The sequence below is a fragment of the Xyrauchen texanus genome, chromosome 31 (assembly GCF_025860055.1).
Source record: "Xyrauchen texanus isolate HMW12.3.18 chromosome 31, RBS_HiC_50CHRs, whole genome shotgun sequence".
Taxonomy (NCBI): domain Eukaryota; kingdom Metazoa; phylum Chordata; class Actinopteri; order Cypriniformes; family Catostomidae; genus Xyrauchen; species Xyrauchen texanus.
The window spans coordinates 8,133,126-8,148,328 of NC_068306.1; the positions used below are offsets into that span (position 1 = coordinate 8,133,126).

The following is a 15,203-nucleotide window of genomic DNA, read 5'->3' on the forward strand; positions in this document are numbered from 1 at the left end:
GTCCCATTTCAGAGAAAAACTGAAATTGTGATGGAAATGAAAATTGACTGTGGAGTTTTGACAGTAGCCGTCCCATGTATGGAAATGCGGGCCATTCGCCAGGGGGAGCGGTCGTTTCTCTGCTTCATTACGAAACATGTTCCTTTCTGCTGTACCGTCAGTGATGTGCAATTTGTGTCACAGTACTGCCAGCTATTCCTGCTGCCGCAAAACTGTTCGACCGACGGTCTGATGGGGAAACTATCAGGGGAACATTAATATCTAATATCACTAACTATTAGGGAGACACATGCATCTTCACAACTAACTCTATTTCTTTTCTTTTTTAAAGGAATAATTTTTTAAAGGAATAATTCACCCTTAAATGTCACCTTTATGTTGTTCCAAACCTGTATGTTGTCATTTTGTTTTCCATATGCAACATTTTTGAAGAATCTTTACTAATAAAACTAATTTTAGCTAACCTAGCTAAAGTGATTTCCATGTGGGTCTTAATTTAAAATGCTTCTTTTACCCTCCAATTGTCTTAAAAAAAAAAAAAAAAGCACCCTCCTTTTCTAATTATTTACCCATATTGTAAACAATTTAAAATGCCTAAATTCTTGATTAAGTGTAAAATGGCACTAAATACCACACTTAACAAAAATCAATTTTATTGTGGTCACAAGGTGAATAATGATAGGGGGAAATTATGCCCACTAGTGGACATTCATAAATGACCATACTTTCAACAACATTTCCAGTTTCGGCCTCTAGGGGCAGTGATTCAGAAAGTTAAAGAGTTTTCAACCTACAATTGTCGAATTCACAGTGTGAACTGGTTTGATTGGACTGACCCAAACCTGCCTAGGTCGGGTAGCAGACCTCCAATGAGTTACAGTCTATTCCTGTCTAAAGCCCAATGTGGTGGTGGGGGCGTGGCCGAGCGCTGGCTTGTGACTGGAGAGCGAAATTGGGGGGATGAGAACAGTAAGGATTGTCACCTTTCAATGATTGTCTTTAACAGCTGTTTGTCAATGCAGTGAGAGTTGGAGATGGGTTTAAGTGCGAGCTGGACGCCAGTGAGGCGCTACCGCGTATACCCAGAGACTGTGCTTTTTAAGTTGCATCGAGATTCCACTGAAAAGCGAGTTTTTGTTATAAAAATAAAATATATTTTTGAGTTAGATTTTGCCGCCTCCCGCTTCATCCTTACACCCTCAACGAACCTGTTACACCCTAAAGACATGTGACACAAATTTCGTCATCAGCAGAGTACTCGAGCAGTGAACGTGTGCAGCCAGATTTTTTTTAACCACGCAAACCCTGAAAGTGCAGAATGCGCATGCGCCTTAAACCATTTGCACTAATAAGTAGGACCACAAGGTGGCAACACTCACAGTTGAGCCATTGCTGTCAAAAAGAAGCTCTAGAAGAAGATGCGTTCACCGCTAAACATCAGGAGACGAAGGTGGAAATCACAACAGCGGATGTGCACGTCAAGAACGCGTGTGTGAACAGGACAGGAGGATGCATTTGTGTAACTCGAGTCTGAAGTAATTTAAAGACATCTATATGGGTCTAAACTCCTGAGGAGAAATGGTTCAATATATCATAACAGTCGTGGCGTGTTTTCGCCAACCGTCTGTGTATGCACGCACAGTCAAATTAAGCATACTTTGACAGGCCAGCGTTTGACTGTACGCAGATGCTAAGCATTCGGTGGGTGGTTCTTGGCCAAAATAACCTGCAGTACGGACCAGACTTTATGCCGATAGTCAACGTCTGGCTTTGCAAGACATTGATATATTTAACTGAGGTGTGATTGTGTGTTTTATACACAAGTGTATTCGTAAGGCTGTTGTGGTGAGGATATAGTGTGTTCGAGTTTGCTGTATGGACGCCATATTATTGGTAGTGACACACATGAAGAGAAAGTTGTCAATGAAGCACAAGGAACAGATTTTGAGAAGCAGAAGTACCCAAGAGCTCCTTTAATCACAAACTCCCTCAGCCTACTAGTTTATCAGCATGCTGAGCCTCAGTGTGATCACAGGAAGGGAAACCCACTGTAAAGCCTTATTCTGACCACACGCACCCACACTTCCCTGTACTAAAGTACTACTGCAGAAAGCTGTGAGAGCAAGACAAAGATAAGACAGGAGGAGAGACAGACAGGAAGAGAGAGACAACCGAAGGATGAATAATCCTCTGGATGGCCTTCGGCTTGCTTTCCGTCTCTCACTCTGACCCAGCTTAGAAATAATAACTTAATTCCCTTTAAAGTCCCCATGGATTGGATTGACGAGTACAGCTTTCTGCCCAGTGTTGACATAATTCATATTTAAACAGGAAGATGGGGCGGGACATATCAAAGGGCTTGCCCCTTTTATTTTTAATGGTCAATAGGCTATCCCATCACGGCCATGAACATGATTTGCAATTGGTTGTAGAAAGTGCTACCTGGTCCCATAGAATAACGTACATTTTTTCAAAATGATTTCTATGCAACTCGTTGTACGTATCATGGCAGTTTCCTGGTGAAACAAATCCTAAAGGTGCTACAACAACAATGACTTTTATTCCCTTTCACACAAATCACAAATTAAATGGCAGATTATCAGTTCATAAAGATTTATTTTTGTGCCTTTTCCTCACACAATGCTATCTTAAGACATCAAAATATTTTACTATAGTGTGTGACTTGTAAGACAAAACATTTTAACTTTTGCATTACCTAACCAACTATTTGCAAGATTGTAAATACAAGTGTTTTTCATCTCAACTTTGCTTTTTATGACTATATGGGCTAGGTTTATGTTTTAGGATAGAGAGGTAGGTTTTATTCATATAAAACTTGATAGAGCATTAAAGGAGCAATGTTACATTGAAATCAAGTGTTTAAAATGAGTACTGCAGTCCAAATTCAAAATACTGGAGAGAGTTGTCTCCCACGCCCCTCCTCCCCAGACTCAAAGCTCACGTGGGTTGACAGGTTGAGGACACGCAACAGGAACAAGCAAACTGACAATGGCAAGCAACGAGCCTTGCTGTGTAAGTTGCTCAGCTAATGTATACGTTTGCAATGTTTAGATTTTTTTCATATTATAAACCAGCTATATCATGTGGATATAACTCCATTTATAACGTTTATAACAATGTTAGCTAGATGTATTGCTGGCTTATATAGCTGCAGCGCACCGTCTTTGGCAATCTGGGTCTCAAAATACTATTGGGAAATGGGCAGTGGGCGGGATCACACAGGCCAAAACACAAACAGAAATTCTGGCCTGGAATGGATATTTCAAAGTAGAATATACTGGCTGTAGCATTGTTTTCGGAGAAGCCAGTATTTCAACTTAGCATGTTTCCTAAATCTCTGATAACATATTATGATCATTTATGCTTTAGTACAGTAACTATATAACATATTGCTCCTTTAAAGGTTCACTCAGTAATTTTTCCCTATTATATAAAGTTTTACTCCTAAATAATTGAAACATATGCATAAAATCATGACAGCTCACAATGGAAGAGGACTCAAGTCATATCAGTAACCTTATAAAAACGTTTTTATTCTACATAGGGGCTGCTATTTTAAAATCACATGACCAGCTGAATACTACTGGCTTAATTTCAGTCACCGTCTTGTTATTGGACACTTTCACTCTTGGCTTAAACTAATCATGGCTGATTGTGAATAGTGAGTTTCTACAATGGCATCGGTTACTGAAAACGATTGATTTTGAATGATTCTGCATCCACACCACCAGGTGTCACTGTAAATCCAAGATGACATGAGCAAAAATGTAATGAGTGCACATTTAAATAACATCTGTTTGGGAGAAAATTTAATTAGCTTTTAGCACATTTCACATCTGAACTTCTGCATTACATTATCATTTAAAATTGCCACCATGGTCACATACATTTCATGAGATCAGGCTGCAAAACACTACTGAAACTTGCAGAAAGAGACAAAGATAGAACATTACCTGAAAAAGTTGCCAGATTCCACAACAGCAGAAGATAGATGGATAGGAATGTGATAAGAGGGAGGTGTTAAATGATGGTTAGACAGATGGACAAACAGAAAGAGAGAGAGAGGATGTGTGAAGCAGATGGACAAAGAGTGTGCGAGACTAACAGATGAAAAGATGAGGACAACACAGATGGACATGCAAACTGCCATTCTGCTTGCACGTGTATGTGTGTGTGTGTGTGGGTCAGGTTGTGTCTAATTGTGGGGACCAAATGTCACAAGGTATAACTTTGTGACAATATAGTGCAACATAGTATAACCTGAAAATGGCAGAATAAACATACAAAATGATGTCTTACAGAAAATGTAAAAATGCAGAAAGGTTTCTTTGAGGGTTAGAGGATAAAAAATAACATGAGCTCAGTATTAAAAGAATAAAAGGCAATAGAAATATATCTGCCATGATAGAAAAACAAACAAGTTCCATATCCAGGCTGATATCATAAATTTAGCGACAGTGGCGACATTTTTGCAAAATGATATTGTGATATGCTGATTTATATATAGTGCAGTTCCTTACACGTAGAGATGCTTCCAGTTAAATGCTCTCCCAAACAGATGAGGTTATTAAGGTTAATGCCCCGTCAAATTTTAAATCAACAAAACCTACCTCCCTACCCTAAACCTAAACGATAGTGTTATAAAAAGCAAATGTTATATGAAAAACAGAATTTCGGAATCAACCACATCATTTTGTGGTGTTTCTATGACACTTTCGGCTCACATGTTGACCCACATGCTCTTTAGGACTCCACGGTCCTTTGCATTTCAAGTGCAACCCTCTATAGGTTGAGCTACAGCACAATTTGGCCACATTTGTAAATGTAGTGGTTTATGTAATGCAAACGTTAAAATGCATCAAGTCATGCACTATAATAAAAGTGTTTTGATGTCATAAGATAGCATTTTGCAAATGAAAAGTAAATGTTTATGAACTGATAATCTGCTGCTTTACTCATTTGTATCTAAGAGAATAGACGTCGTTGTTGTTGTAGCGCCTCTAGTGGTCATTTGACCGGGAAACTGCCGCGATGCATGTAAAAATCGTTTAGCTAATTGTCATTAGTCTCAACTCCGTCAGACATACTATATTATTTGATCCATCCAACAAGAGTGTAAAGTCTTTCATTAAATGTAAACATTTTCCATCTTAACCATGTGTTGTACACTGGAGCCATTTGTTTTGCTAAACTAAAGTACTAGAATGTATCCCACAATTCTAACAGAAATGATCATTATGAGAATGACGTGTTGACATGAAGCTGTGACCGCAGAGATTTAAACAGTGTTTTTTTTTTTTATATGAAAAAATATCAAATTTACTAGACCACGTGTCCTACTGTTGCATCCACCATGAACTGGAACTGATAAAGAGATCCTCAGAGTTATAACTGACCATGTGTAGAGAATTACGTAGTGAGGACACGGGAGGCAGGTTGCTCCAAACAAAGGTAACACTCTTTAATTCGTCAACTCAGCACTTTACAGCTTCACAACTTAATTCAGCTCTTTGCAGTTTCACAACTTATCTCAGATCTTTTCGGCTTCACTGTTATACTCGGCTTCACAACAGCAGTGCTCTCCCAGTCTCTGACTCTCTCGTCTGGAAATTAGACAGGTGTTAGATATAATTTTGCTCAGGTGCAAGTGCCCTTACTGCTTTCTCTCCCCGGACGGGTGCTTGACCACGCGCCAGCTGCCACACCATGATATTGTATGATTTATTCAGGATTTTGAAAATCTCTGACACAACTTTGATAGGCAGTTCTATATGTAAAATATAATTTAAAGTTTACTTTATGTATTGTTTATATATCTTACAGATCCCTACCTTTCATTTGATATATTAATTTGTTGCATTTTAAACACTTTGTTTGGCAGTTTAACATTGTGACCTCATGCTGAGGACAGTTTACATGTGCTTCATGTGCTTCCAAGTGTAACGGGAGCCAGCTGGTAGATAGCTGTGCAGTGTGTAAACCTCACTCTCCTGACCTCAAGAGGTGCACTAGAGGCTGTAGCCTCCTTGTTAGCGCACCTGCCTCCCATGCCGTAGACGTCGGTTCGAGTCCTGTTCGGAGCGGGGAAACCAGGACCGGTTACAATGGTGCCGTGACCCGGATGGGAGTGAGGTTTAGGGGGGTGAGTGTAACGGGAGCCAGCTGTTAGATAGCTGTGCAGTGTGTAAACCTCACTCTCCAGACCTCAAGAGGTACATTAGCGACTGACACTAGAGGCTGTAGCCTTTAGTCTCCTTGTTAGCGCACCCACCTCCCATGCCGGAGATGTCGGTTCGAGTCCCGTTCGGACACACGTATGGAGCAAGCATTTAAAATATTGTAATGAAATTATTTAAAAATATTAGTAATAAATGCCCTGATTATACACATTACCTTTAGATTTAACTTTTCCAGTAGTTTTATTATTATGCATTTCTTGATTTTTAAAATTTTTTTCTTGATTTTTAACACGAGTTTGTCCCTTATCTCAAGAATCAATGACCTAATAAAATGATTTCAATCAAGTTAATAATGCAATTCAATTCAAATATTTCAAATACAGTACATTTATTTTTTTTATTTAATAAGGTAGCCATGCAATAAACAGAATTGTAATAATACTTTGTGTCATGACACTGATAACCCTGTCAGGGTTTTATTTTGCTATAAGTAACAGCGGACCTTACAGTATATATGTTTTCCTTAATTATTGTAGTGCATTCTGTTTCATATACCATTTTTTATTTTTATTTTTTAAATAGTAGGCAGTATACAGTGCATAGTGCACAGTATGCTAGTGTTCCATTCTGAACATAGCCAATGCATGTTTGTTTTGGTTTATTTGGCAAATGTTTGCACCCTGTTCCTGACAATTCCCTTGTGACCTTATTGGTCGGCTTAGCTAATTAATTTTCTGCCTGGCCAATCATCAGTCCCCCTATCAGTCGAAAAACACCTGGTGCTTCTCATATCAGGCAGACTCGATATCTGGATATAGAGGTCTTTTTTTAGCCTCAGGTAAATGGTGGACTTTCTCCGCAATCTCTGGATCAGTCTGACTGCCCCAAAGCTCAAACATAGTAATTATGTAGTATGATGGAAATTATTAACAGGGAAAAGTATTTTCTTATTATGAATGGTTGCAAAAATGCAAAATCTTCTTGCACCAAACTTACTAACATACTACTTTCACTATTTATGCAGTATGAAGTATATATATTGAGTATGTATATCAGTTTTGGTGGACTGGACGCCACTTAGATGCAACATAGCCTACTAGTGTTTAAAGTGTTTATTGTTGCATGATGTGTTCTGCTGTACATTTCTTTAAAGGATAGTAGGCAGTATACATTCTATAGTTTACTGCACAGTATTCAGTAATTAGTAAGCTATTTCCATTCCAAAAATAGCCGCAGGGGAAATTCCCAGGCAAGGCATGTACTGATGAAGTGAATAGCTTGAAGCATTGTAAGTCGCTTTAGTCTAAATGTTTCTCGTGGACAGATCTTGTGGAATGTTTTGCTCATATGAGTTATTTTATATCTGATATTTAATGTTGTGTGGTAATGCCTTCGAGAGTCTCAGTTACTCAAAGCAACACAAAGATCTCATTATCTCATAGAGTTCTTTATTCACTTGAAATCAGGCGGTCTCATATGTCATTATCTTCATGGTATGTTGTTAACGCGAAATAATATTATCTAAGAGAGAATTTTGCTAACACATCTCATTATATATAATGCATTGTAAAGGTAGGTGAGCCCAGGGACAACTTGTTTTGTCCTTTATATCTTACAGACTACAAGCTGCAAACTTGCGGTATAGGAAACATACAGTATGCGTACCACTGCATGCTCAATTATTAGGCAAGTTGTATTCCTCAGGATTAATTGTAATTGTTGAACAAACACAAAATGACAATTAAATCAAATTTTTGGCCTTAAAAATATTCAGTGACCAATAGAACCATGAGCCGTCCATCCATGGAGTCTGTCGGTTTCTTGATCTGTTTACGATCAACTTTCCCTGAAGCAGCAACCACAGCCTCCCAAATACTGTTCAAAGAGGTGTATTGTCTTCCCTCACTGTAAATCCCACATTTGAGAAGGGCCCACAAGATCTCAGTAGGATTTAAGTCAGGTGAAGAAAGGGGCCCAAGTCATTATTTGGACATCTTTGAGGCCCTTGCTGGTTAGCCAAGCAGTGAAGTACTTGGATGCATGTGATGGGGCATTATCCTGCATAAAGATCATGGCCTTATTGAATGCTGAGGACTTCTTCCTGTACCACTGCTTGAAGAAAGTACTTTCCAAAATCTGGCAGTAGGTTTGAGAGTTGATTTTCAGTCCATCTTCAACTCGAAAAGGTCCAACTACCTCATCCTTAATGATAGCAGCCCATACCAGTACCCCTCCTCCACCTTGCTGGCGCCTGACTCAAAGTGGTGCCCTGTGTCCATTAGTGATCCAGCCACGGGCCCATCCATCCGGTCCATCAAGAGTGACTCTCATTTCCTCTGTCCATAAAACCTTTGAAAAATCTGTCTTCATGTATTTCTTTGCCCAATCTTGACGCTTCAACTAGTGAATATATTCAGTGGTGGTCGTGTTTCAGTCTTCTTGACCTTGGCCATGTCTCTGAGCACATCTGGACACTCCAGGTAGGTTGCAGTTCTGGAATATGGTGACACTGGAGGATAATGGGCTCCTGGTAGCTTCACGTTTAATTCTTCTCAAGTCTTCTGTTAATTTGAGCCTTTTCTTCTCTGTGTGTTTTGTGCACCCCATTTGACTATTCGCAACAATACGTTTGATTGTCCGGTGGTCACACCTCAATAGTTTGGCTATTTTAAGAGTGTTGCCTCTGTCTGAGAGGCATTTGACCATATTTTACTTTTTGACTCTCTTATTTGGCCATTTCGCCTGAAGTAATGAAGCTGCCTAAAAATTACGCACACCTTGATATAAGGTGTTAGTCACTTTGGCCACACCCTCCCTCATTAAACAAATACATACCACCTGAAAATGATTGAATCCAATAAGCATTCGAGTTTATATGGTTTGGAGTTGGAAAATGTGCATGAAAATAATGATCAGATCAGAATACTCACTTACCTAATAATTGGGCATGCAGTGTGTATATGTATATTATTTCAACTACTGACACAAATGTTTTGTCTTTTAACTACATTCCATTTCATTATGTTCCATTTTCTTCACTAGATTCTATTCAATTCTATTGATGAGATTCTGTTATATTAACTTGATTATTTGATGTTCTAGATTTGATCAAATATAGTCAGTTCTTGTTCTCCGTTTCTGTCTTATTCCAGCCACACATGTTTTATTGATTAACCATTGTCACAGTTGCCCCCAAACTCACAACAAATACATAATCTTGAATGGTGGCTACCAGAGACAGTTAGCATCAGTGTTGGTGCCATTCATTTGTGTCTTCACTCAAGCTTGTTTGTGATTGGAGAAATTGAATGTGGTACAATGAAGTTATTATTCTTATAACTTCATTCTTAATTCCCTATTCATTACCTATTCTTAATGGACTATCCTGCATTTATAATAGAATATTTATTGTTAAAAAAAAAAAATGGACATGAAACATTGATTTGCACTGAAATGATTTAATTATGTAAGAAAAAATAAATAATGGCTAAAGTCTACCTCCGGTTTGCATTGGAGTTCTGTTGGTGTTTATTTTGTAATTAATGACTGCCTGACTGCTCATTATACATCTTACTAAAATAATAGTTGCCAAATAAATGAATAAAAGCACATGAAACATTGATCTGAGAAGTAGTGAAGATGTCTTGCAAAACCCAGATGAGCAGTCTGATGTGTGGATGTGCGGTTGTTACTCAGAAGTATCAGACCACTAGATGGCGCCATTTTGACCAATCAGAATCGAGTATTCCAGACAGCTGTGCAAAAAAGCTTCATATTGCCTGCTTTCTATACCCAGGTTAAGCTTCACAGAAAGTGTAGTGGCAAGCAATGTCTTTGTAAAACATATAGAACATTTAAAGATTTTGATAATGATAGTTCAAACTGCTCCCTCTTATTTTGTCTTTTTCTACCTTTATATATTTCCTGCAGCTGCATTCAAGTGTGGACAAGGGTGATGGCCGAACCAAATACATTTTAAAAGGTGAAGGGGCGGGCTCTGTGTTTGTCATCGACAGCAGAACGGGAAATATTCATGTCACCAAACCCCTCGACCGGGAGGAGAAAGACCAGTATCGTCTTATCGCCACAGCAACTGACAGACAGACGGGCCGAGCCCTGGAGCCTTCCTCCCAGTTCATCATCCATGTACAAGACATCAACGATAACTCACCTGTGTTCCAGAGTGGCCCGTACAGTGCCACTGTGCCTGAAATGGCCAACATCGGTACAGCGCTCACATGCACTCATGCAAATGCCCTCTGCCTGGCAGAGTTGTGTTTGGGCGAACGGATGGATGGTCACATGCTCAATGAACCTTGACTTTGTCAAAAATATATCATATTCTTTCTTCCGCTCTCTCCCCCTCTCCTGCTGTACATCTCTCACTGTTACTCTTTCTTCTGCCTTTCACTCTGTTTCCCATACTCTTTCTCTGTTTTCCCCAGGCACATCGGTTATTCAAGTGACAGCCACAGATGCTGATGACCCAACCTATGGGCACAGTGCCAAACTTGTATATTCAGTGATTCAAGGCCAGCAGTACTTCACAGTGGACCCACAGTCAGGTGTGTGGTCTTTTCCATTCTATTTAATGGCTACATTCTATTCTGTTTTATCGACTACATTAAATTCTATGTACATATATATGTTCTGTTCCATTCTGTTGACTGGATTCTATTATTTTATGTTCTATTGACCTGTTTCTATTCTTTTTAGTTTTATTCCATTCTATTGAATAGATTTTATTATAGTATGTTCCATTCCATTCTGATGACCATATGCAATTCTATTATGTTCTGTTCCACTCTGTTGATCGGTTTCAATTCAATTATGTTCTGTTACACTCTGTTGGCCAGATTCTATTATGTTATATTCTTTTATATTCTATCATGTTAAACCTTTCTGACCAGATTCTATTCTTCTTATGTTTATTCCCTTCTGTTGACCAGATTCTATTCTATGATGTTCTGCTCTGTTCTGTTGAGCAGATTCTATTCTATGATGTTCTGCTCTGTTCTGTTGAGCAGATTCTATTCTATGATGTTCTGCTGTGTTCTGTAGACCAGATTCTATTCTATTATGTTCTATTCCATTCTGGTAACCAGATTATATTCTGGCATGTTTTGTTCTGTTCTATTTACCAGATTCTATCAGATACTCCCAGTGTTCTATCATGTTCTATTCCATTCTTTTGACCAAATTCCATTCTGTTGATCAGATTCTATTCTATTATGTTCTTCTCTATCCTGTTGACCACATTCTATGGTTATGCTTTATTCCATTCTGTTGAAAAGATACTATTCTATTCTGTTGAGCAGATTATTTTCTATTATGTTTTATTCTGTTCTGTTGACCAGATTATATTCTATTATGTTCCGTTCTGTTCTGTTTACCAGATTCTATACAATTATTTTCGGTTCTATTGTCCAGATTCTATTCTATTATGTTCTATTCCATTCTGGTGACCAGATTATATTTTATTAGATTCTATTAGATTCTGTTGCATAAATTATATTCTATTAAGTTTTGTTCTTACCATATTCTATTAAATTATGTTCTATTCCTTTCTGTCGACCAGAGTCTATTCAATTATGTTCTGTTCGATTCTGTTGACCAGATTATATTCTATTATGTCCTATTCTGTACTGTTGACCGGATTCTATTCTACGATGTTCTATTCCATTCTGTTGATTCTATTCTGTTATGTCCTTTTACATTCTTTTGACCCAATTCTATTCTATTATGTCTTATTCCATACAGGTGACCAGATTCTGTTGTGTTATGTTCTATTCCATTCTGTTGAACAGATTCTATTCTATTATGTTTTGTTTTACCAGATTATAATAATTATGTTGTATTGGTCATATTCTATTAAATGATGTTCTATTCCATTCTTTTGACAAGATTCTATTCTTTTAAGTTTTTATTTAATTCTGTTGACCAAATTCTATTCTATTAAGTTCTTTAGACCAGATTCTGTTCTATTATGTTGTACTCTATTGTGTAAACCAGCTTATATTATATTATGTTCTATTCCGTCTTTTTACCAGATTCTATTATACAATGTTGTACACTGTTGTCAACATGATTCTATTCTAGTCTCTTCTATTGTATTCTATTGACCAGATTCTATTATTTTATGTTCTATTGATCAGATACTATTCTATTGTGCTCTGTTTTGTTGTGTCAGGATTCTATTCTATTCCATTCTGTTGACCCTATTCTCTTCTATTATGTCCTTTTACATTCTTTTGACCCGATTCTATTCTATTATGTTTTATTTCGTACAGGTGACCAGATTTTGTTGTGTTAAGTTCTATTCCATTCTGTTGAACAGATTCTATTCTATTATGTTTTATTCCATACAGGTGACCAGATTCTGTTGTGTTATGTTCTATTCCATTGTTGAACAGATTCTATTCTATTATGTTTTGTTCTGTTTTGTTTTACCAGATTATATTAATTATGTTCTATTGGTGATATTCTATTAAATGATGTTCTATTCCATTCTTTTGACAAGATTCTATTCTTTTAAGTTTTTAATTAATTCTGTTGACCAAATTCTATTATATTATGTTCTATTCTGTCTGTTTACCAGATTCTATTATACAATGTTGTACACTGTTGTCAACATGATTCTATTCTATTCTAGTCTCTTCTATTCTTCTTTTATTTTATATTCTATTGACCAGATTCTATTATTTTATGTTCTATTGATCAGATACTATTCTACCTTATTCTAATTTAGTCTAGTATGGCTTGTTTTAGTCTAATGGCTAGATTTATTATATATCAGTTCAATATGATTTTATACATTTCTCTAAACATAACCACCAACATTTCTATTCTGTTCCATGTGAATAAAATTTAGGAGCGGTAAGCAGTGTCGTGATTTTAGGATTTTCTTTGTGATTCCTTTTTATTTAGTTCAGTTTAACCTCACGGCCTTATTGGCATGGCATTTGTCCAGTATTATGTTCCTGTCTCTCCTTCTGCAGGCATAGTGCACACAGCAGTACCTGATATGGACAGAGAGACTCAAGCGCAGTATCTGGTAGTGCTGCAGGCCAGAGACATGGGCGGCCATCAAGGGGGTCTGACAGGAACCACTACCATCACCGTACATCTCAGTGATGTCAATGACAACCCACCTCGCTTCACTCAAAGTGAGGGCCTGCATTATTAATTTCTCATGACATCCTGCATTTTTCCAAAAGACACTATAAACCAACATGTGTTGTTGTGTGTTGTGAAGAAGGCCAGTTGACCATTTTCACATTTCTGGGTTTGGAATGCGAAAGTCAACTGCAGTGGGGTAAGCTTTTATAGAGGTACATAGGAGACCATATCAAATATTATTTTAGCATTCACATTTGCTCCAACAGCCAAAAAAAAAATGAGAAATATTATTTAGTTTACACGACTTTCCAAAAATAGAGAGAGATAGATTACAACAGTCAGAAGAGAGAGTTTCATCAGATATATTTTAAACCCATTCACAGCAGTGGTGGCTTGTTTTAATCATTGCCAGGGAAATATAATATTATATACAACAATATAATCATGTTATAAATTTATATTAAATAATACAAAATATATAAATAAAAAAGTTTGCTGCTGTATGAAAATGGGATTGCATCATCATATTCTGTGGAAAGGTCCATTACTCAAACTTATGTCTCGGTATCGTACGATGCATATTCTGTCTTGTCTTGTTGTGTTCTGTTCTGTTGTTCTAGTCTGTTCTTGTCTGGTTTGGTCTGGTCTGCTCTAGTCTGATCAAATCTATTCTGTTCTAATCTATTGAATGCTATCATATTCTAGTCTAGTCTTGTCTAGTCTATCTAGTCTGGTCTAGTCTCTAGCAGGGCTCCACAATATGGACTGCCCAATGGCCTGGGGCCAGCGTGAGAGAGATTCGGGCCAGTTGCTAGAACTGTCACTTGATATTTTCAAATGATATGTGTGTTGTGAAAAGCGTTATACAAATTCACCCAATAAGTTGCTGAAATTTTGTGTAACTGACGTCTGAGAGAATACCTTGACTTTGTTGTCATTAAGCCATTTCGCCACAACTTTGAAGGTATGCTTGGGGTCATAGTCAATTTGGAAAACCCATTTGTGACCAAGCTTTAATTTCCTGGCTGATGTCTTGAGATGTTGCTTCAATATGTCCACATCATTTTCTTTTCTTATGGTGACATCTATTTTGTGAAGTGCACCAGTCCCTCCTGCAGCAAAGCACCCCACACTTCATGGTTGGGATGGTGTGCTTCGGCTTGCAAGCCTCACCCTTTTTCCTCCAAAAATAACGATGGTAATTATGGCTAAACAGTTCAATTTTTGACATATCTCCAAATACTAAGATCTTTGTCCCCGTGTGCACTTGCAAACTGTAGTCTGTTTTTTATGGCAGTTTTAGAGCTGTGGTTTCTTCCTTGCTGAGCAGCAGTTCAAGTTATGTGATATAGGACTCGTGTTACTGTGGATATAGATACTTGTCTTCCTGTTTTCTCCAGCATTTTCACAAGGTCCTTTGCTGTTGTTCTTGGATTGATTTGCACTGTTTGCACCAAACTACGTTCATCTCTAGGAGACCGAATGAAAGTCCTGCTCTAGTCTAGTCTGTTATAATATATTCTAGTCTAGTCTATCTAGTCTGGTCTTGTCTAATCTGCTTTGTTCTACTAGAATAGTATAGTATAGTCTTTTTTAGTCTAATCTCTTGTCTGTTCTAGTCTGTTCTATTCTAATCTATCTAGTCTGGACTGGTCTAGTCTAATATGTCCTGTTCTGTTGTATTCTACTCTAGATAGTAAAGTCTTGTCTAGTCTAGTCTATCTAGTCTTGTCTGTTGTAATCTGGTCTAGTCTAATCTGCTTTGTTCTTTTCTAGTCTAATCAAATCTGTTCTTTTCTGTTCTACTCTAGAGTATTCTAGTCTTGTCTAGTCTCTCTTGTCTAGTCTGGTCTGTCATTTTCTATTCTGTTCGAGTCTAGTTAA

The 15,203-nt window shown here is 37.6% G+C and overlaps 1 protein-coding gene across 1 annotated transcript in view; it reads left to right on the top strand.

The window, feature by feature from the left end:
* Positions 1-15,203, top strand: part of LOC127624854 (cadherin-24-like) — a 69,762-nt gene that overhangs the window by 13,641 nt on the left and 40,918 nt on the right. The window contains exons 2-4 of the mRNA XM_052099805.1: positions 10,131-10,425; positions 10,646-10,765; positions 13,199-13,366. Of these exons, the coding sequence (XP_051955765.1) occupies positions 10,131-10,425; positions 10,646-10,765; positions 13,199-13,366 (583 nt within the window). The remainder of the gene's footprint in view (positions 1-10,130; positions 10,426-10,645; positions 10,766-13,198; positions 13,367-15,203) is intronic.